Raw genomic sequence first — 24,014 nt, 5'->3', positions numbered from 1 at the left:
AGGGTGAGAAAGAATGTCCAACAGTATGCTGGTGTGGACCCTAGTACACCAATGGGTGAACAGCTTATTCGAATTGAATTTGTTTCCAAATCATGGCAAGACATTAGAAAGAAACTAGAAAAGGAGGAGGACTGGAGTGAAAAACCCCTAAGTGAACTGTTAAAAAAGGCACAAAAAGTATATGTGCAGAGAGAAGAAGAAGATCAAAAGAAGGCGACAAAGGTTATGGTACAGACTATCCGACAGATGAATGCTGAATCCAGAGGGGAAAGAAAACAAAACCTTCCTCTAAACAATCCAAAATATCCAAGAGAGGGAAGACCCCGGAGATTCGTTAAGTGCTATTACTGCAATGAGGAAGGACACTTTAAGAGGGAATGCCCCCGATACAAGAGGGAATTGCGTGCCCTCGAACTTATGGAAGAAGATTAGGGGTGTCAGGGGTTCCAAATGTTAGGGACCAAATATAAGAGGGAACCCCTGGTAAAACTAAAAATTGGTCCCAAGGGAGAAGAGGTGGTGTTTATGGTGGACACAGGAGCGGAACGAAGTAGTGTAATAACTGTGCCAATCGGAACTGAGCCTATAAAAAGTAATTTGACAATTTCTGGGATAGAAGGAGCTCCCAGAATGGTATCAATAATTCCCCAAGTAACAGTGAAACTGGAAGAAAGAGAAGGGGTACAAGACCTCTTGTTATTACCTTCGGCTGGATTTAACCTCCTAGGAAGGGACTTACAGGCTCTCCTAGGTTTGGGTGCTCTCCCTGTGGACGGAGAAGTGCGAGTCCACCTCTGCGCTTTAAAGGAAGAGGATGAACGGCAGATTGACGAGAGAGTCTGGTATAAGGAGGGAAATCGAGGAGGTCTGGACATCCCACCTTTACATGTCACATTAATACCAGGTCATCAGCCGGTAAGGAAACGTCAGTATCCTATTTCTTTGGAAGGGAGAAAAGGGCTACAGCCGGTAATTGAGACTTTAATACGAGACGGACTATTAGAAGAATGCATGTCACCTTATAACACCCCTATACTCCCAGTAAAAAAGTCAGATGGATCCTATCGCCTAGTTCAGGATCTAAGAAGTTTGAATGCTATTGTTCAGACCCGCCACCCAGTGGTGCCTAATCCCTATACTATTATGAGTCGGATTCCCCCAGACCATGAGTGGTTTAGTGTTATCGACTTGAAGGATGCCTTCTGGACTTGTCCGTTAGAAGAGGAAAGTAGAGATATGTTTGCGTTTGAATGGGAAAATCCATGGACAGGTAGACGGAGACAGTTTCGGTGGACTGTATTGCCCCAAGGGTTCACTGAATCTCCAAACCTGTTTGGACAAATGCTAGAACAAATCCTGATGGACTATCCACAATCTGATGATTCCCAACTAATGCAGTATGTGGATGATTTACTATTATCAGGACCCAAGGAACAAGGAATGAGGGGAGAGACCATTAGACTCTTGAATTATCTGGGGGAAAAAGGGTCTACGGGTGTCCAGAAACAAGTTACAGTTTGTTGAGAAAACTGTGATATATCTGGGACACCAGATAAGTAAAGGACAGAAACGAATTACCCCTGAACGAATTGCGGGAATCACTAGAATGCCTTTACCCCGTAATAAGAAGGAAATAAGACAATTCCTGGGACTCTTAGGATACTGTAGGTTATGGATAGAGGACTACTCAGCTTTGGTGAAGTTTATGTATGATAAACTGACAAATGAAAATGACTATCCATTGAAATGGACCCAGGAGGAGGAGGGATGGTTCGAGGACTTGAAACATCGCCTAACACGAGCCCCAGTGCTCACTCTGCCCTCTTTAAAACAGCCCTTCCAGCTATTTGTCACTCATAACCAAGGAACAGCTGTGGGAGTTTTAACACAGGAAAAAGGCGGTCAGCGACACCCAGTGGCTTTCCTTTCCAAAATGATGGACCCAGTGTCTCGCGGATGGCCGACGTGTATCCAGGGAGTAGCGGCTGCTGCTCTGTTGGTAGAGGAAGCACGTAAACTTACTTTTGGAGGAAAGATGACTGTGTACACCTCCCATTCTGTGAGTGTTTTATTAACACAAACTGCCCATCGATGGCTGACTGATTCTCGCATATTAAAGTATGAAACCATTTTAATGGTTGGAGAAGATTTACAGTTTGCAAAAATTAATAGCTGCAACCCAGCTCAGTTTTTATACGGCAGTGAAACAGAGAAAGAGGTGGAGCATGACTGTGTCGAGTTGACAGATCTTCAGACCAAGACCCGAGAAGACCTTTGCGATACTCCGCTGGGAGAAGGATATGAATTCTACATTGACGGCTCCGCCAGATGTGTTGACGGAATGAGAAGAAATGGGTATGCTATAATAGAAGGAAATACTTGGAAAGTAGTAGAATCCACGAGACTACCCGGAAGCTGGTCAGCACAATCCTGTGAACTATATGCCTTGCAGAGAGCCCTCAAAATACTGGCAAAGAAAATTGGAACAATTTACACAGATTCCAAATACGCATACGGAGTAGTGCATACCTTTGGTAAGATCTGGAAGGAGTGTGGTCTAATTACATCAAGAGGAAAGGAATTGGCACACGAACAGATGATTACTCTGACTCTAGAAGCCTTAACATTACCCCAAGAAATAGCAGTGGTCTACATACCAAGCCATCAAAGGGGAGATAACCCGACAGCAATTGGAAACAGACTGGCTGATGAAGAAGCCAAAAGAGCAGCCATGCAACAAGAAGTCCGTTTGCTGACTTTAATCCCAATAAGGCAAGACATAAAGACAGCTCCCATTTTCACTGCTAAGGAAGAAAAGAACATGGATCAGCTGGGCGCAAGCCAGTTACCTGATGGAACATGGAAAACACCAGATGGAAGAATTGTTCTAAATAAAGAAATAACTCGCAATATTTTAAAACACCTGCATCAACAGAGCCACTGGGGCACCCAAGCATTATGTGACACAGTGCTTCGAGAATATGTGTGTAAGGGAATCTACACCTTGGCCCAACAAGAGGTGCAAAATTGTTACCTATGCACAAAAATTAATAAGAAGATAATGAGGACAGGGACCATGGGAGGTCAACCATTAGCCATACGCCCTTTTCAACGTATCCAGATCGACTTCACAGAGTTACCTCAAGTTCAAAGATGGAAATGTCTGTTGGTGATAATAGATCACTTTACCCGATGGGTAGAAGCCTTCCCAACAATAAATACTACAGCCTCTACAGTAGCTCGCCTCCTCCTAGACTCAGATAATCTGAGTCTATATAATGGATTCTATAGACTCAGACAGGGGTCCACATTTTTCTTCAAAAATCCAGCAATTGATTTGTGATGCATTACAGGTCTCTTGGAAATTACATACCCCTTGGCATCCACAAAGCTCAGGGAAGGTCGAACGTATGAATGGAACACTAAAAATCCAATTGACAAAGTTAATGGTGGAAACTAAAATGCCTTGGATAAAGTGTCTGCCCCTAGCCTTATTGAGAATTCGTACTGCCCCACGAAAAGATGTAGGGCTGTCCCCTTATGAAATGATGTTTGGGCTTCCCTTCTGGAGTACAGTTGAGGGGTGTCCCACCTTGGGGAAGGGGATATATTTGTTAGGAACTATTTACAGGCACTGTCACGCTCTCTTACAGATTTACGAAAGAGAGGACTATTGGCACAAACACCGCCTCTAGACTTTTCTTTACACAAAGTGGAACCAGGAGACTGGATTCTTATCAAGACCTGGAAGACTGAAAAACTCCAGCCCCAGTGGGAAGGTCCATACCAAGTTCTCTTAACTACAGAAGCTGCAGCACGAACAAGAGAGAAGGGGTGGACACACGCATCCAGATTTAAGGGACCTGTAGAGGCGCCACAGGACCCTGATACGAACTCAGATTGGACTTGTATTCCTGGAGAAAAACCTCTTACCTTACGATTTCGCAAAAAGACTTAATTCACAATGTTATTGTTATGTTCTTTAATTTTTCTTAGTTTGCCTATGTCTTTATCAGGTGTGAAATGTAAGAAATGCAGAGATACAGTGGTCCTATTTCAGGACCACATTTGGGGAAGAAAGGAAGGTAATTTCATTTCCCATACCTCAGTTCCTGAGAAATGCTGGGCAGAAAATACCACCCAACATCCATATACCCCTTGTGTGGAAAAAGAAGGAAATAATATGGGTCATTATATACAGATTCCTAATACCACTCCTTTCCCTCTTAACGGTTGGAAAGGTGACTCAAGCCCACCATGCCCTGATGGACTCTGGTTTTGCATACACCAACGTACTGTTCCAATGAAAAGTTACACTCCACACTTGAAATTGCCTGTCCCTTTAAGACAGCCGGACTTAGTTAGAGTCCATCCAAATAACCATGTAAGTTTCGGTAATGCAATTGGGGGAGATAACCTTTTTGTAGATCTGGCAACTAAAATTGCAGGAACTTTTAATGTAACTAATTGTTGGGTCTGCGGGGGTCCACGGATGTCAGAACAATGGCCTTGGTGGGGAGAACCTCTCAATTCATTGACCATGATTTCCCGCATTTGGACAACTAACCGAACGAGATCAAGAGAAACCTGGTCTCTCTCTAATGTCCCCTCTGGTTTTTATTGTCTCTCACGAGCCGGCAAATACCCAGTAGGAGAAAGTCCCTGCAAGGCTGTATGGATTCGCATTTCGCCTGGTGTTTTCACTTGGTTTCATAAACCTCAGACTTAGTTTTTAAAACTAATTGCCTACCCCTGTCTAATAGCAGTATTCAGTTTTGGAATTGTACCACTTCCACCATCACAGGACCATACCAATCAAATCCTGTTCTTAAAAGAGTTTGGGAAAGGGGGTATGGAGTATCCCCAAATGGATTATTCTGGGTATGTGGTAATAAAGCTTATACTCGTCTTCCCTCACAGTGGAGTGGAACTTGTTTCCTAGGAATAATCCGCCCAGAATTTTTCCTTCTACCCCACGATCACGGTCATAAATTAGGCGTGAAGGTCTTTGATACATTACATCGTGAACCCCACTCGATCTCCCTCTCCCTTTCTCCCTTTGACTGTACATAAAGGCATTCTTACTGTTACATTTTAATATTTGCATTAGTTTTCCCTCAGCATTTGCTCTTTCCTGCCTGAATATTTTGGTTACTCTTAGAACATAGAACACAGGGCAGGCCCTTCACCTCTCGATGATGTGTCAGCCCATATATTCCTTAAAATAATGCTAAACCCTCCCTACCCCCTCACCTTATTTTCTTCCATCCATCCATGTATTCCCTGCTTTTCTTAAGTACTGTTCTTTTTAGCACTCCCGATAAGTTGACATTCTGCCTGGCCCACAGAAAAATGAACCCCAGGGTTGTATGTGATGTCATGCATGTTCTCTGACCATAAATCTGAACTATGAATCTCTTGCCAAGAGAATAGAAGGCCCGCTTTTGATATTGTGTCTGACTCAGCAAAGTAACACTTGTAGCTACTAGGTGGCCATTGTTCAACCCAAGTCCAAGATAGCAGATAGAACATACTACAGCACACTACAGGCCCTTCAGCCCTTGATGGTGTGCTGATCCATATATTCCTTAAAAGAAAATACTAAACCCTCCCTACCCCATAACCTTCTATTTTTCTTCCCTCCATCTGCCTGTCTAAGAGTCTCTTAAATGCCACCCAATGTTTCAGCCTCCACCACCATCCTTGGCAGGGCATTCCAGGCACCCACAACTCTCTGCATCTAAAGCTTACCCCAGATGTCTCCCCTGAACTTCCCTCCCTTCACTTTGCAGAGAGTTGTGCTTTGTGTTTGCTTCCTCTTGTTTCTTCCTCTACTTGAATCTGAAATTAGTCCAATCTTTAGGCGTGCTTCTAATATTTCCCCCATTACATGTTTTCTCCTCCCCCTTAACACTCTCCTTAACTTTTTTGGTGAGTCCCTGGTTGAATGATTCTTCCCCAAACACCCCCACAATCCCCCAACCCCTAACATACCCCACTGCAAATTGTGATCTCCTCATTGAAATATAATTTTGAGGGAGTCTGCCACTGTGCATCTATTGTCTGATCCGTTGTTTTACCCACCTCTATGTCTATTTCTTTGTAACCCCCTTCACAAGCTTTGTATTTTCAAGCTGGATGTAAAATTCTTCATGACATGATCACTCTTTCCTGCGAAATCTTTTACTCCATGATTAATAACACTAGACAACAAATATTTTGCTTCCTGAACATTTTTGGGAGCATTTTATGGATTTTGGGTTGCTGATCATAAAAACCACCTTAAAATGTTCCTATCATGCACCATGTTTTAGATATAATCTATTTTGTTAATGAATTACTGCCATATTTTAAGTCTGCTTCAAGCATGTCTCGAGGCCATCAGTGACGAACCTCGTGAAAGGTTTCACTGGGACATTGCAATGGTGAAAAAGCAGAAGCAGGGCAACTGGTATCCATCAGTGCTGACCGACTATAGTTGGGCACTGATACGAGAGGCATCAGATGCTGAGTACAACTGAAAATCAGTGGCAAAACATTTTTCGGTCTGTTGAACTAACACAATGTGATTAAACACGCTCAATTCAATAAAAGTTAATTTAACGTTTCTCCAACTTCCTACATGATAGACCAAATCTGAAATTTGTGATCATCCTGAAGTTGTCTCTCCTAATCCCCAATTTTTTTTTACAGGAAGCAAACCTTTTGAATAATTTGTTGTCCAGTGTTTTTAAAGGTGTCTTGTCACACGTTGCTAAATCATCAAAAAAAACCCGATGTCCTCATAAAACAAACAGGAATTGCATTGAGGGGAGGTTATTTGCATATTCTAATAGAGCAGATTATAGATGGGGGTCAAAGAGATAAAGATAAATAAGCAGATAAATGAGCTTATGAAAATACATGTATTGTAGATCCCAAAGACAGAAAGGATTACAGAATTATATTAGAGAGGAGGTTTCAGATTGTGAAGATCAATAGGAAATGGGTGGAGGAGGTTCAACTTTTTGTAAATAAAGATTTGAGCCAATCACAGGTAGACAAAATCACAAGATTACAGACTGAAACTGTGGATATGAAGACACATTGAGGATTTCAAGTTAACGTGGCTGTCTAGTGTTGGCCAGCGTAGGACCATTTCTATATTGAGCTTGCAAACAATTAATCTTTTTTTTTGACCCAACACCATCCAATTCCAAAAATTATTCACCCTCACCAAATTCAATGAAATAAATTAACATTAGTTTTTTTTGATGATGTCATACAGACATCCTGTCTTCTGACACCAAATGTTACCTTCACATGTTTGGCTGAGTACAGCTCAAATTTGCTTGAAAATGATAGCAGGTAATCAGCATTCAAGGCCATCTGGTCCTTCATCAGCAACTGTAATTCCTTCCTTACTGCATTGAACTGATAGTCTTTAAAGTCCAAATCCAAAGATGGGGAGGACTTCTGTAATTCAATCCTGGTATGGAGACTGAGGCCACTCCGGCAGCTGATGTTCCGAAGGTCCATCATTCTTTGAATGATGCCTTCCAGGTGCATCTGCAGTTTTTGCCGACTGTCAGGCCTGCTGATGAATTCCGCCTGGTTACTGAGATCTAGTCCCACGGAAACATCAATGGTGCATGCTGCAAGAAAGAAGAAACTGCTCACATATCCACATGCCAGTATAATCAGGCCATAGAATCCAAATATTTTTACTCCAGATACTTGTAACATCAAAAGAGGGCAGTGCACTGCTTCAAAGTTCAAAGCATTTTAATCGCAACTTGAATCAAAGAATCTGCAACCTGCTTAGGGTGAGAACAAGAGCATTTCAGGCAGGGGATCTAGATCTCTACAAGAAGATCAGGTACGAGCTGAGGAAGCCCATCTCTGAGGTAAAGTGGCAATTCCGGAGGAGGCTAGAGTCAGAGATGGATACTCGCCAGCTATGGCAGGGAGAGCAGGCCATTACAGCCTACAAAGTGAGAGCGAACACTATAGATGGTTGTGATGCCTCACTACCTAATGAGATGAACACCTTTTACATCGACTTTGAGAAGAAGTACTGGGCAATGCCGACCAGAATCCCTGAAAAGGCTGAGGACCCTGTGATATCTGTCTCTGAGGGCGACATCAGGACACCATTCAAGAGGGTGTACCCTTGTAAGACATCAGACCCTGACAGTGTACCTGGCAGGGTGCTGAAAATCTGCACCAATCAACTAGCTGGAGTGTTCATGGACATTTTCAACCTCTCATTGTTGCAGTCAGAGGTTCCCATCTGCATCAAAAGGGCATCATTCATCCCGGTATCCAAGGATAGCATGGACTGCCTCAATGACTACAGCCCAGTAACACTAATTTCTACTGTGATGAAATGCTTTGAGAGGCTGGTCATGGCCAGAATTAACATGGACCTAAGCAAAGATCTGGACCCACTGCAATTCGTCTATCGTCAGATGTGATATCAATGATCACCTGTATCACCTCGAAAACAGCAACTCATACACACGGCTGTTCTTCATCGACTACAGCTCAGCCTTCAGCACCATTATTTCCTTGGTGCTGGTCAAGAAGCTACAAACTTTAGGCCTCTGTACCCACCTCTGCAACTGGATCCTGGACTTTCTCATTGGAAGACCACAGTCAGTATGAATTGGAAACAGCATCTCCTCCTCAATGATCATCAACTCAGGAGCACCCCAAGGATGCGTGCTTAGCCCACTGCTCTACTCATTATACACCCCTGACTGTGTGGCCAGGCACAATTCCAATACCATCTATAAGTTTAGTTATGACATCACAGTTGTCGGCAGCATCACAAAAGGCAATGAGGAAGTGGACAGGAGGGAGAGAGATCAGCTCGTTGAATGGTGTGACATCAGCAACCTTGCACTCAATGTCAGCCAAACCAAAGAGGAAATCAAGGGAACCTGACCCAGTCCTCATCTAGAGTGTAATGGAGAGGGTCAAGAACTTCAAATTCCTGGGTGCCAATATCTCCGAGGATCTGTCCTGTCCTGTTGATACAATCTCAATGAAGGTGTCTGAGGAGATTCAGTATGTCACCAAAGACTCTCCGTGGAGAGCATTCTGGCTGGATGTATCACTACCTGGTATGGAGGTGCCAACTCCCAGGACAAGAATAAACTCCAGAGGGTTGTTACCTCAGCCTGCAACATCACAGGCACCAGACATCACTCTATGAAGAACATCTACATGAGGCGGTGTCTTAAAAAAGCAGCGTCTATCCTCAAAGACCCCCACCACCCAGGCTATGCCTCTTCACTCTGCTACCATTGGGGAAAAAGGTCCAGGAGCCTAAAGACGAGCACTCAGAGGCACAAAAACAGCTTCTTCCCCGCTGCCATCGGATTCCTGAATGATCAATGAACCAAAGACACTGCCTTACTTTTTGTGCACAATTATTTTTACTTTTTTTAATAATAAAGTTGTAAGATGGTTATAGCATGAATGTTTACACTGTGATGGTGCCGCAGAACACCAAATTTCATGACTTGTTCATGACAACAAATTCTGATTCTTAACGAAGCTATCTGCCTTCTTAAACCAGCAGAAAAGTGAGATAAAGCTCTTCAAATTAAACATCCCTAACAAGGTGAGACACCAATCTTCATGATGTCTTCCATCCATTCTTCGTCTCTGCCCCGTTCTCTAAGGACATTCTCTCTAAGTTCACGGTTTCTGGAAATTGAAATAGGCAAAGGTTCATCTCTTTTGCATAATTCTCATAGCTGCCCTTTTATTTTTTTATTCCAACAACTTTTTGGCGGAGGAGATAACAAGTTCATTTCACAGGGCATCCCCAGATCAAGCACGTCAATGTAGAACAAAGTTTCATGACTGAACTATATTTCATGGGTCCCCATTCCCTGAAAAGGTATCAATACCAATTTGCTACTTTGAAAATTCTAGTCCAGTTCACAAATTAGCAAAATGTAATTTTAGCTTGGGCCTGCAATATTTTTATTCTGCAAGCAGAACTCAGACATTATTCTACTCATTTTGAACATTATATTGAAAGCCTGTAGGAATTTTACTTTATCATTCTGGTAATAGCTTTATTGGCAAATAGATAGCAAGAAAGAAAGAAAGAAACCTTCACTCACCTGTAGCTGGCTTATCACAGAGATTTCGGATGATCCTTCTTTTAATTTTGTCCAGATCTTCATATTTTTCAACAAAAAACATGTTCTCCTGTGAGCCTGAGATTTGTAAAAGTTGCATCAAATTTGCCTGCCCGATGCCCACAGCGAATATGTTTGTGTCCTTATATCTCAGGTTATCAGCTGGACCTATCACCGGGTCCTGCGACTCCCCATCGGTGAACACCAGCAGATACTGGGGCACTCCATAGGCCTTCCGACTTCCTGCCTCTTTTGTGTACAGGGAAGTCGAAATCGTCAGAGCCTGTCCAATGTTTGTCCCTCCATTCATTTTCTTCATTTCTTCAACTTTAGCCAGCAAAGGTTCTTTACTTGTGAAATCATTTAAGTTGATCTCACGTTGGAAATCAGAACTGAACTGGGCCAGGCCAAATTGGACTTTAGTCGGGTCGACAGGAAAAATATTGATCAGCCTTTTCAGAAAAGATTTCATGACCTTAAAGTCTGCGACACTAATACTTGTTGATCCATCTACAAGGAAAACAATGTCTGCTTCTTGAAGGTCACATTCTGTCAAAATAAAAAGATAGCCAATTACAGATAGAAAACAGGCCACGATGCATGTTTGTATGCCCTTTATCTCTCTTGGAATGATTTCATAGTCTCTACCGCCCTTTGGAATGCACATGCTATCATCTAGAGCAGACATGCAGGTGTCAAATGCTTAGTGAAATCACAAAACCGTTTGAATGCAGAATCCTCATCCTTCCCCGCCACCTTTCAACATTTATGTTTAAATGTCCTCATCCCCACTGCCAACTCAGATAAAGTGCAGTGCCTACCGGGTAGAGCGAGGGAGAGAGTAAGAAAGAGAGTCACCAATATCATCAAAGCAAATTTAAGATGGGCACAGGGATAGTAACTTCAGGTGCGTTCCCGATGAGTTTCACTGCTGCACCATTTTTGAGAGCAGTATGCAGAAGTTCTGTCAAGTAAGGAGGGTGCCCACACACTCTAGGTGTATTACAGTTCTACTGATGTCAAGTAACAAAGACTCAGGGATTGAACTCAACACCAGATTAGATTTGATACCAATATCATCCTTTTTCCATAATATTTGCTTGCTGGGTCAGGGCCTTTCATGCAAATTGAAAAATGTCCCAAATACATATTTTAACACTGGAATTTGTATCCTAGAATATTGTATTATGATTGGCAGCAATAATTTAGCTTTTCACTCCACCATTCATGGTATATCAAGCAACGCTTGTCCCGTTCAGTTGATTACCAGCCGCAGAACTCTGACCCTTCCATTAGGGCTTGCCGGATGCAATGTGGATGATGTGCAGTAAGTAACTCGCGAGGCTGAGACTGAGTCACGGTGGATGGGGACCTCATCCTGAGCCATGACCCGGGCTTTCTGGGGAAGGGTCAAGGTGTTAGAGGGAGGGGCCACAGGATGGGGCGGAACCTGGTAATCAGGAATACAGCAGTTCAACACAGTGAAGTATACATTCCAAATGGCACTACCATAGAGATCAGTAATATTTCCCCTCTCTCCCTACTTTCAGCAACAAGCCCCTACATCTCTCCTTGCAATCAGATGGCCACCTCAGCGCACAATCCCCATTCTAAAGGTGTTGGATGCGGATTATAATTCACAAAGAAGCTGCCACCAACACCAAGTGCAGCAGATGCTGAGCAGCTTGAATGAAAAAGCCAGGAATGATCAGCGGGTCTGTCAGCATTTCTGGAGACAGAATTGAAAAATAATGCTTCAGATCGTTGGCTTCTCATGTGAACTGGGAGGCAGAGGAAGCTGGGAGGGGTGGGGAGAAGAAGCGGGACAATTTGTGAAAGGTGGGGAGCCAAATGTCGAAAGGTACAGGTGGTAGTGGAGATGCAGGCTGAGAGAAAGCGATAACATTTCAACAGAAGGAGATATAAATGGAAGACCAATGAAATATTAAGCAAGAACACAAAATGGATGCTGGAAGTAGGTAGTGAAAGACTGAAAGGCGAATGATATGACACTGTTGGAGTTCAGTGTTGAATCCAGAAGATTGCAATGGGCCAATTCAAAGATGAGGTGGTATTCCTTGAGCTGACATTGAAGTCCACTGAAATAGCGCAGGAGGCCAAAATCAGAAAAGGCAGATTGGGAGCAGCGTAGATGATTTCAGTGATAGGAAACGCAAAGCTCAGGCATGTTCTTGAATGCAAGACTCAGCAAGATAATCACCCAATCCGTGTGGAATTCTTTAAAAGTGGAAGCGACCACATCTGCAAGTAACAAATGCTATAGACATGAGAAAAGTACTGGAAAGGGATAAGGTAAGTTTCTAATTACCACTTCTGACAATGGTAGCAGAGTGATAACCAAGATGGTGTTAAACTGACATCATCATACCACCACCTCCCCCCCCCCACCCATCTCCCCATCCTCCTTCTAAAATGTCACGCTCTCAAGTCAACATTCATGTTGCTTTGATTCAACCCAAAGACACGGTATACCCCTTACCTGGACTTGATTTGGCACAAATCAGCTGTGTTATATTGTTAATTAATTGACCCATGGCATCAAAGCTTTGAATATTGAAGTCGTTTTGATTGACCTCTCCAATTCTCAGGTGGTCTTCTCCGTTGTTTCCTGATGCTCTCACAGTTAAGACAGACACTCCACTCTGTCTAATGTCACCCAGCAATGGTTCGAGAAATGGGTCCTCTCCAGCAATCATCAGTACAATGTACTGCAAGATCCCTTTTGATCTTCGGCCTCCTTGTTCAGGCTCCAAAAGGTCTTTGGCCTGCTTAAGAGCGACCATCATGTCGGAGCTTCCTTCTGCCAACAACATTTGGTCAATGGTGCTGAGGACCTCTCTTTTGTTCCTGAACTGTTTTAGCTGAAATTGGACATGGTTGTGCAGTATGGCACCAAACTGCACATTGCTGGGGGAAATGGTTGAACTATTTACCACTGTCATCATGAAACTTTTCATAAGCTGAAATTCATCTGGCTGCATGTTGCTCGATCCATCCACCGCGAAAACAATATCTATTCCATCTGTTTTCAGGCAGGCTGGAGGGGAAAAAGGGCAATAATAGGATCACATAATATCGAATGCCTCCATTCTGAAACTGTAAATATGCTTCAGCCTTGGCAATGTTAATTTAGTGTCTGGCTGCTTGAGAAAGATGTTGTATTGAAAAGGGGGTGCTCCTTGCTTTGAACCACATAGGCGATACCAGAAACACCCTTCATTCTACAGGCACCGACAGCTGAGAATGATGGAAATCAACGTGCAGGAGTTCTGCCCTCACTCCCAGAATCATCTGCACTATGGCTCTGCTCCAAACAAATTTGCCACAACAGTGTTGATTGTTATGAGCCCAGAAGACCCCAAAACCCAGCAGCAATAGATATTCACTAAGACAAATGGTTACTTAAACAAAAGATGCCTTTAATTATCTTTAAACAGGAAAGCAGAATCACACTTTAACTTATCAATATTGACTGAACTAACCTAACTTAACCCCCTTCTAATTTGTGTGTGTAATGTGTGTGTAAGTTCAGAAATGTTCTTTGGTTCACAGTCCAATCTCACTTCTCACTCCTCCAAGTTCACTGGTTGCAGGCAATTCTTATACTGTGCACAGAATTTAACATTTATACAGTTCACCAGGCTTTGGTACTTGAAAGATAATTGGTTACCACTCAGGAAGGTTCTTGTTGGTTTTGAGGGAGAGATTCGATGCATGCTGACACCCACAACTGATTTACTTCCATCAACCACTTCAGTGTCTTGCTGAAGAAATTGCCCCCTCCGGGTTCTCCAGATGATAACCTCTTTCTTTCAGGCCACAACAGAGTTCCTTTTTGTTTATCTTATTTCAAGTGAAACATTAGACAGCCAGTCCTCTCCTTTTGCATGAACCACAAGGGCTGTGACCAGGCTGTGACCTTAGCACTCACAAACCGTCTTCCCAAATGGGGTTTTCCACAAGCTTGCCAGCTTGTCCTGTTGCTCTCTTTCTCTCAGAGAGAGAGAAAGCCTGTTTTACTCTCTCTGCTTGAAAAACCACATGACCCTTTTAGAACAGCAAGTTTCCCTCTAGACAATCTGTGGCTGAGAGAAGTTCTTTCATCTGTTGCCTTTTGTAAACAACAATCCATTAGTGAAGTCTCTTGAGCACTCTCCAAACTTTTGCAAAGGCTCTGAGGCCCCGGCATGTCTAGCATTAGCAGAGCTCCAGTATTTTAAATAAGATCTGTTTTAAAGTGTTTGTATGTGACCTACTCTAACAAACCTTTCCCAATTTATCTCCCAAAACATATCTATATTCTGTCACAGGATTGATGCCCATACCAATTAACCATGAATTTATATCCTGTCTTACAGTCAAAGCTTGCCAATAGGATGCTAGAGGTTTATTTAACCCAGTGGTTCTCAACCTTTTTCTCCCCGCCCACATACCACTTTAAGAAGACCCTACGCCATTGGTGCTCTGTAATTAGTAAGGGATTGCTTAAGGTGGGATGTGGGTGGGAAGAAAAAGTTTGAAACCCACCATTTTAATCATCCCTAATTGACTCATTATGTGCATGGCTTCAGAACTCCAAAGGAAATGGGCCAATGACAATTTTTCTCAAGTAACAATTGGGTCTAGAGAATTGATTTTCAACCTTCCCTTCCCACCCACATCCTACCTTAAGCAATCCTTTACTAATCACAGGGATTACTTAAAGTGAGATGTGAGTGGAAAGAAAAAAGTTGAGATCACTGATTTAAGGAATCTCAGACTCATTTAACAACTCTTACTTTGCACAGTATTACTGAATATTTATTGCACAGTTTATTTACATTTTTTCTTTTGTATGCACATTGTTTATTGTGTATGTTTATTTGCAATAGTGTTAAGTAGCAATTCTTCCTGGCCTACTCAGGGTTGTAAGTGAAGTCATGTATGTACTCTGACAATAGATCAGAAGTTTGAATTTTGACCGCACACTAATGAGCATGTTAATCTTTCTTTATTAAGACAGTTTTAATTTAAGATTAGCTTTATGCTTAGCCACCTATGAAGAACCGTTACAGCGCCAACGAGCAGGACCAGGAGTTTGAATCCCGTGCTGTCTGTAAAGAGCTTGTACGTTCTCCCTGCATCTGCATGGATTTTCCTGGGGGTGGGGGGTGGGCTTCGGTTCCCTCCAACCAATCAAAACATACCAAGAGGTTCTGGGTCAATTGGGTGTAATTGGGTGGCACAGGCTCGTGGGCCAAAAGGGCCTGTTACCGTGCTGTATGTCCAAATTTTAATTTAAACAACATGTGAACTTACTTTCAGTATGACTGCAGATCTCCCAGAATATTTGTTCCTCCAAATCATCCAACAGTTTGAAGTCTTCGATGTAGTGAACTTTATCCTGAGTCCCTCCAATTTCCAGAAGCTGAGTTCTATTGGCTTGGAAAACCCCAACAGCAAACACTGTGACTCCTTTATCTCTGATGGCTTTCGCTGGGAGCAGGACCTTGTCCTGTGCCTCTCCATCCGTGATCACTATGAGATACTGTGGGACATCTGGCCGACCCCCATTAGCTTGGTTAAAATAATCTGCTGAAAATGTCAGGGCTTTACCAGTCATGGTGCCCTGACCTTTTTGCTGTATATTATTAATGGCCTTGAATAATTCAACCTTTACTGAATACTCATTAAGCTTAAACGCTATTTCAGGATCTGAACTAAATTGTATTACACTGATGCGAACATGTGCTGCTCCAATGTTGGTCTTGTTCACAATGTTATTCACAAACTCTTTCATTTTCTGAAAATCCGTGGGGTGTATGCTTCCCGATCCATCAATTAGGAAGATGATGTCAACTTGGTCCAACCTACTGCAGGCTGGGAGAGAGAAAAACTATTGAAGTTCTGTGACTGTCACATTCTATCAAATTGCCAATACATGATACAAATGATATTACATTTGTTACTAATCACATCAAACAATCTCTATCAACAAGATCAAATCACAAGATGAAAAACTTCCATTGGGACAGAACATTGACGAACGTAGGCTCTTTGTGTTATTTTCCAGATTCTCAAACTCAATTACTTGATGAAAGTTTCTACTGAAACTTTTAGTTCAATCTGGGATGGTCTCAATGTAGCAATGATTTTACAGTTTAGTAATGATCTAGTACCTGTTTGCATTTCATGAGTTTGAAGTGAGAAGGTTGGCAAGGTGTATTTCTAAATGCATCAGTGACCACTCAGGAGTGGGTGGTGGAGATGGGTAGAGTAAAAATTAAAACCTTGTGTTTTTTTTAAATTCTTAGTTAATTTTGAGCTTGTCTCTTTAAGAGAACTATTGCTTGTAGTGTTACCATGGTGACTGTGATGTAATATGTCATAATATCTGCCCAGGCTAATGACTTGCAATGACTGTCCCTGAGTGCAACAGTCCCAGGGTGTGCAGTCGAGGGGATGGCTGTCGGTACGATTTATGCTGCAGGTTTCCTCCAAAAAGTTGTAGGGGTCCTGCAGGATAAATCGTGAACTGACTCAAAATCCCTGCACATCCCATGGAGCGGCACAATTCCTTGATTGTGCCATTACATGCCTGCAGCCTAAAAACCAAAAGCGTTCATTTATTTCCGCACCAGTCCAATAGGTTTGGAGCTGGTAGATGAGGTCAGTGTGCGGACTGCAGATTCGTGCTGTTTGATTGGGCAGTTAAATGGATTATTTGGGATTATTTGCTCTGTCTACCCATTTAACAAAACTGCTTATAGTCAAAACTTTGCCAGGTCCCAACTATTTTCTTTATTATTCTGATTTTTGGCATTTATTAATGCATAAATAAATAAAAAATAGAATCTCAGGGTCAGCACCAAGTGAATCCATCCACAGGCATTTCCCCCATCACTTGCCATCACATGCCCCCCACCCCCTCCCTTGTTCTGGCATGCATCAAGCATCACCAGTGCCTAGCTTCACGCATACTAGCAATTCTCCACCCACTCCAGGCCACATTATTAACGTGTGTCAGGTGTCAGTAGTGTCTAGTTTGATGCATGCTAGTGACTCTCCACCCGCCCCAGGCCATGTCATGAGCATTTGTCATTCTAGCGACCCTCCACCCGCCACAGGCTGCATCACTAGTGGGCGTCAGGTGTCAGTAGTGGCTAGTGATGCTTGATGCCATAAAACCAGTGTTCTCCCCACCTTCTCTGGAGGGGCAGATAGCATTCCCCCCCCCCCCCCACTGAGTGAGGTTTTGAGCTTTGCACTATTCATCCTCCTTTAACATGCTAATGCCTCCCACTAACATTCATTCTGGTGCCGATGCTGGAGGAAGTGATCATCAATGATCTAATGGAAGTAATGATCTCGATCTATGCAGAATGAGGTGGTTCAGGATTAGTGTTGCCAATTATCCTTTGTGAATGGTTATTCTTTATTCTTTACATTTCGTTATTAAGCCTTCTGTAAAGGTTAAAACCTTGTGTTTTTTTTAAATTCTTAGTTAATTTTGTGCCTATCTCTTTAAGAGAACTATTGCTTGTAGTGTTACCAGGGTGACTATGATGTTATATGTCATAATATCCGCCCAGGCTAACGGCTTGCTCTCTTATTCTACAAGATGTGAAGGAAGTGAGAGCACGAGAAATTTTTGTATCTCTTTAAGTTTTTGTATCCTTAAATACCTTTTGTATCTCTATATATCTTTGTATCTCTATCATACAGTAAATGCTTTGTTATTCACCATTATGAAAGTCTTGTGGCGAAGCTACCCAAAATGTTTATCCATTCTATCAATGAATTAAAACTACACAAAGTAACAGCCACAGAGTTTAATTTGTTGTATTAAAAAGATCAAAATTTGGGATATCAAGCTCGCACTTTAGAAAATGATACTCTGAAATTAGAATAAGGAAAATGTCATCTTATACCATCTTTTTCAAATTAACCGCATATCATTTTTTTCTCACAGTAGACATAATGGAAATATCAAGGAACAATTAAGTTGATAGAGAAATTTTCAATCACCAGTTAGGAGAGATCTGCAATGGAATATTTACCTTCCTTTGAACAAATGCTCCGCACAATGTTATTCTTCAAATATTTCAGTGCATCAAAGTTAGTAACGGAATAAACTTCTCCGATAAGTTTAAGTTCCTTTACTTCTGCCTGTCCTACTCCTATTGCATAACTGGTTATTTTCTGGTTCATCAACTTGGCAGCATTAGTTTTAACATCATCTTCTGACTTGCCATCAGTGATGGTGATCAGAAAACGTGGCACTGCATGTCCACGGCTTCTCTCTGCTTCACTGAAGAGCTCTATCATGTAGTGTAATGCGCTGCCTGTTTTGGTGCCTCCGCCCATTTGAAAAATGGATTTAATTTCTCTCTCCAAAACTGTTTTATTTGTCGCTTGATTGATTTCAATTTCAACTTTTGCATTAGATGCGTACTGGACAATTCCAACCCGAACCTGATCCAAACCAATATTAAACATATCAACAATCTCAATCAGGAATGTTTTCATGTCCTTGAAGTCCATAGACGATATACTGCCTGACCCGTCAATGAGAAAGAAAATATCAGCTTCTTCAGTTTCAGCGCAACCTGAAAAAAAGAAGAAACGTTTTAGATGCCTAAGAACAACAAGGATTATCTCCCGGGTGTTTAGATGCGTTGCTGAGACATAACACTGGACAATGAAGATTTTATTTCTGAATGCTTTTGGGTGTATTTTATGGATTTTGGGCTGCTGCTCATAAAGATCGCCTTAAAATTTTCCGATTGTGTACCACATTTTTAGATATAACCTTTTTTTTTGTCATTTCCTGTCACGGTTTTGTATGCTTGAAGTGTAAGTGCAACATGCCATTGAAAATTCCACTTTCTGCGTTCGCACTCAGACTCCTTCCCTGCTTGTCTCAGGGCCGTCAGTGAAAAACATGGTGAAAGGTTTCACTGGGACAATGCAACCATTGAAAAAGTGGGATCAGGGCAACTGGAGTCCATCAGCACTGGCCGACTATGGTTGGACACAGACACGAGAGGCATCGGATGCTGAGAACCAACGAAAAACATAGGCAAAACATTTTTATGTCAGTATCATCGTGCGATTGAACATGCTCAATTCAATAAAAGTTGATTTAATGTTTCTCCAACTTCCTACATGATACAGCAAATCTGAAATTGGCTTTGTGTTCAGCTTGAAGCTGTCTATCATAATTCCTATTGTATTTCAGGAAGCAAACCTTTTGAAAAAAATTGTTGTCCAGAGTAATTAAATTTTGGATGTTGAAGCATCACTCTTCACAGACAGTAGCTCAACACCGAATACCAGTGGGTGCTTCATGCATTTCCACTCTTACAAAGAGTACCATGATTAGTACCAACAAAAATTCCCTTTCCTCATATTCATGCACTTTTATTCCCCTTCACATTTGTCCACTTCCCTTCAACAACATCCATTGAATCTCAATCTATCACCTCAGTAGGCAAGTTCATACCAAATTTTAATCATCCATTGGATCAGAGTGGCTTGGTCGGCATATCAGTAAGCAATTAAGATTCAATTAGAGGTAATGAAAGCAGAATCATTTTCCCTGAAAGTCAGTGAAGCAGCTGACTATTTACCACAGTCCATTAGTTCTTCTGCTCACAATTACTGGTCTCGTAATTCCAACTTTATTTATTTAATTGAATTTCAATTCTCCATGGGTGGTGGGGAGGTGGGGGGGGGGGGGATTTGAACTTGTGCCTATGAGCTCATATCTCGTCCAAGCTGAGATATTAGCCCGGGAGGCACATGGAAAACAAGCTCAGCGACTTAATAAAATGAAGAAAAAAAAATGAAATGGCTTCAGAAACAGTGAACCCTTCTGATTATAAGTTTGTTTCATGAATGCTGCATTACAAGAAACTGCCCCACAATATTAGATTTCATAGGATGCTTATCCACTCCTTTGCCACAAGGTGCAGCATCAGTTGAAATTTGGGAATTGCCCAATCTCTTTCTGAGCCGTAGCTCTCAGCTGACAAGATGCAATACTCGGTTTGTGTTGCACTGGTGCTGTCCTTCAGATGAGATATGACACACACACACAGTCTCCAACACCTCTTTTAAATGGTTTAAAAGATACCATGGTACTCAGTCAAAGAACAGAAGGGCAACTTTTGCCAGCATTCTGGCTAACATTCTCTTATAGATTACCTAGACATTACCATATTGCCATTTCTTTGAAATATCTTGGCTGGATCCTACTCTGCATTACTTAAGGACATTTAAAAATTCTGAAAAAATTACTTGTGAGAAAAGATCTCTCTCTATGTGGAGAGTTTAATGTAATGTGGGATAACACTATATGAACTGAACTATAATTGGGGCCATTGCAAATGAGAGAATTTAAAACATTCAGGCATTTTCTTAACATCGAGGGCTGAAGGGATAAAAAAAAATATTGAACTAGTGAAGGCTCAACATTATCCTTAAATAATGATTATATTAAATAAAATGAGCAATCATCAGATTCTATATTAACAGCAATTAGATCAGTTTTGGGTATGGATAATTTGTCATCCAACCTTGTTCAAGGATGTCTTCTTGGACCGCTGCCACTGAGACTTGTTTGATGATCTCTGTGCAAATCTTTTTCAGTAGGGTATTTGCAATAACCGACAGCAGAGTGAAGTCCTTCACGTTGGAAACATAACTGCTCGAAGGATACGAAGCAATTTTTTCCAGCTCACTTTTAATGGCATTTCCCACTCCCAAGGCATAAATAGTCACACCTTCACGGCGCAGAGCATCTGCACTGTCTGTGACATTCCCCTGCGATTCACCACTCATGATCAAAACCAAAATCTGGGGGATCCCTTTCTTGACACGGCTGCCAGCTTTTGCCGTGAAGTAGTTTCTCCGCAAAAAGTCAAGAGCAGCGCCCGTCCTTCTTCCCCCTCCTCCATAGGGCATTAATCTGACGTGATCCAGGATATCCCCCTTCTGCTGATAGGTTTTTAGTTTGAACTCTTCTGTTGTTGTGCCGTTGTACTGAGCCAAACCAACGTGGACATTGTCAGCTTTGACGTCTAGAGCCGAGATCATATTTTGGAGGAAAATCCGGAGTAATTGGAAGTTGACTGGCCCGATGGCATCTGATCCGTCCACCAGGAAAACAACATCAGCGACAGCAGACTGACAGGCTGTGAGGAAGAAAAACATTGTTCATAAATAAGAGCTGAAGCAAATTTACAGCAGACTCTTAACTGTGAATAATTAAAGCACTGGCAATGCTTTCATTTGTGACTCATTAGTAAAGTTACAGGAAGATTGAGACAATTCTCACTGGCCGTCTAAAAAACATTTATCTTTCAAGCACTAGAGCAGTGGTCCTCAACCTTTTCCTGGTTGGAAACCCACTGTTTTAATCGTCCCTCATTGACTCGTTCTGAGCACGGTTTCAGAACTCCAAAGGAAATGGGCCAATGACCATTTTTCTCAAGCAAAATATTTCAGTCACAATTGGGTCTAGAGAAACAATTCTCAACCTTGCCTTCCCACACACATCCCACCTTAAGCAATCCCTTACTAATCACAGAGCACCAATGGTATAGGGATGACTTAAAATGGGATGTGAGGGAAAAGAAAAAGGTTGAGAACTATTGCACTAGAGCAATATTACTTTTACACATTCCTTTTGGTGAGAAATTTCGATGGGGGTTTTTAGACTGCAGGCATGTTAGGGCACGATCAAGGAATTTTGCCGCTACATGGGCAGTCTAGAAAGGATCGTGCAGGGATTCTGAGACAATTTCTGCCCCGCGATTTATCCAGCAGGAAGGATCACTTCAACTGTTTGGAGAAAGCCTGCAGTCTAAATCATACCAAAAAAACTCACTGTTGGTCATCCACTCGACTGCACGTCCAGTTCCCTGGAACCTTTGCACTCAGGGACTCACAGTCTAAAAAGGCTCCTGGTGTGAACAACCACACGGGCAGTCATTATGTAATTTATTTTCCTGACATTTCATGAGAAATTTTCCTTGTGCTTTCCTCAAGAGAGGTCAGACTTCAAAGGCTCTGGGATATCATCGCCTTGTGAAAAGAACTTTGTACATTCCAAGTGCTTTCTTTCTCCCAAACAAAAAGCAGGCTGCATAGTTTTTAGAAATTGTTCTAATTGACACTGAAGATAATTAAAGGATTTGCTGGTGCATAGAAAACTTTTCCTCAGCTGGATGAGTGGAGCAATTGGAAACATTTTCATCGATGCGAAGAAGCATTTCAAACATTGGGAAGGGAGAACCTAAAATGCTCCTACCACACTCTGCCATAGTGAAGTCTATATGGTCAGAATGATAGAGAAACATATTCATGCCAGGAATAGATAAAAGTCACGCACATGGTCTCACTAGACAAGAATGAAAAGAAACAAATAATACCTGCTGGATGTATGGGCTCTCTAAATAGAAATTCCTCTTGTACTATCCGTTTGATTGTATTGATTGTTTGGCTAGAAGACTGACCAAATGCATTAATATCATCAAACTGGAAAACAAATTGAGAATTGGGAAGAAAGGCCATCTTTTCCAGCTCACTCCGAACAAAATTCTTCACACCAATTGCAATGACCTTAATGCCTTTGCCCCTTAATGCCCTGGCAGCGAAGGTGATGTCATCCTGCGAAGATTCAGAAGTAATTATTATCGCAATCTGAGGAACTCCTTGAGCCTGTCGGCTTCCAGCAGCCTCTCTGAAAAAGGTGTTGCCCAGGAAGTCCATGGCGCTGCCTGTTGCCTGCCCACGTCTACTCTGGATTGCAAATTTGCGAGGATTCCTTATGTAACTTGTCACTTGAGCATTCGTTTGGAAGTCATTCAGCAAGAACTTCGTTTCAGCAAAGCGATGGTACTGCGCAAGGCCAACTTGGAACTTATCCACCCCGATCTCAAGTTGAGAAACGGTTCTTAAGATAAAGTTTCGAATCTGCTCGAATCCTGAGGTCCCCATATTCAAGGAATTACCCACTAGGAAAACAACATCAGCGTAATGGATGGCAAAGGCTGTAAAAAAAAAAAAAAATTCGATGAGTGACTCCAAGAGTCAAATTAAGGGAGTGCTGAACTCAAACCCACACTATAGATCTCCTGCTAAAGGCAATACATTATGGCAAAAAAATCTAACTTCAAAGAGGTAGGTTAGAGCAAAGTAAAGAAATTAGAAGAAGGATAAGTGGATGGCAGGGGAGCAAATAATGATGGGATAGTGGAAGTGATTGAATGGAGGGATGGTGTAAGTGAAGTATGAAGGGAAAATGGAAGCCTTTGGATGGAAGGAGGGTTGGAGTGAAGAAGAATGAGTGATGGAAATAATGGGAAGAGGAAAATTACAAGCTACACGGAGCACAGCATACTGGAATCCTAAAGAATACAACAGAATATTTCAGTAAATGTTGTGGATAAACATGAGAGTGTTCACTTGGGGAGTGTTGCATTATGCAAGTAGCGTTTTGAGATCTTGCTCATCAGTATTAGAAAAAGAAGATTGGTTGAGATAGGACAGGGATTGGAGACAATTCAAGATGTCGAAGAGATGCTGGCATTGAAAAAGGAGAGAACCATGAGTAAAGGATTCAGCCAAATAAAAATAGAAGCTAATTGTACGACTGGAAAATAAACTGAGATGAGGTCTCGTGTTGAGGGGTTTAATAAATGAGTTTGGTTTTGCTGAATCATTGGGGACATAGAACAAAAACGGTTCAAAAACGATGGTCGGACCATCAAAGTAAAAGATGTAAAGATGCAAAATAAGCCCAATGGTGTTGAGGGTGGATGAAGTCGAGTAGGTTGTGGTCAATACTCACAGATGGAAGAGGAAAAT

At 42.0% G+C, this 24,014-nt stretch overlaps 1 protein-coding gene across 2 annotated transcripts in view; it reads right to left on the bottom strand.

The window, feature by feature from the left end:
- Positions 1-24,014, bottom strand: part of LOC138747471 (collagen alpha-6(VI) chain-like) — a 235,556-nt gene that overhangs the window by 117,737 nt on the left and 93,805 nt on the right. For both annotated transcript variants that reach the window (XM_069906720.1, XM_069906727.1), the window contains exons 4-10: positions 22,577-23,197; positions 20,720-21,337; positions 18,200-18,748; positions 15,459-16,019; positions 12,640-13,197; positions 10,122-10,688; positions 7,297-7,634 (exon numbers count right to left, since the gene is read on the bottom strand). In XM_069906720.1, the coding sequence (XP_069762821.1) occupies positions 7,297-7,634; positions 10,122-10,688; positions 12,640-13,197; positions 15,459-16,019; positions 18,200-18,748; positions 20,720-21,337; positions 22,577-23,197 (3,812 nt within the window). The remainder of the gene's footprint in view (positions 1-7,296; positions 7,635-10,121; positions 10,689-12,639; positions 13,198-15,458; positions 16,020-18,199; positions 18,749-20,719; positions 21,338-22,576; positions 23,198-24,014) is intronic.

Source organism: Narcine bancroftii, chromosome 1, assembly GCF_036971445.1.
Source record: "Narcine bancroftii isolate sNarBan1 chromosome 1, sNarBan1.hap1, whole genome shotgun sequence".
Taxonomy (NCBI): domain Eukaryota; kingdom Metazoa; phylum Chordata; class Chondrichthyes; order Torpediniformes; family Narcinidae; genus Narcine; species Narcine bancroftii.
The sequence above is the reverse complement of the archived record's forward strand: the minus strand, read 5'-3'. Positions and strand labels throughout refer to the sequence as shown.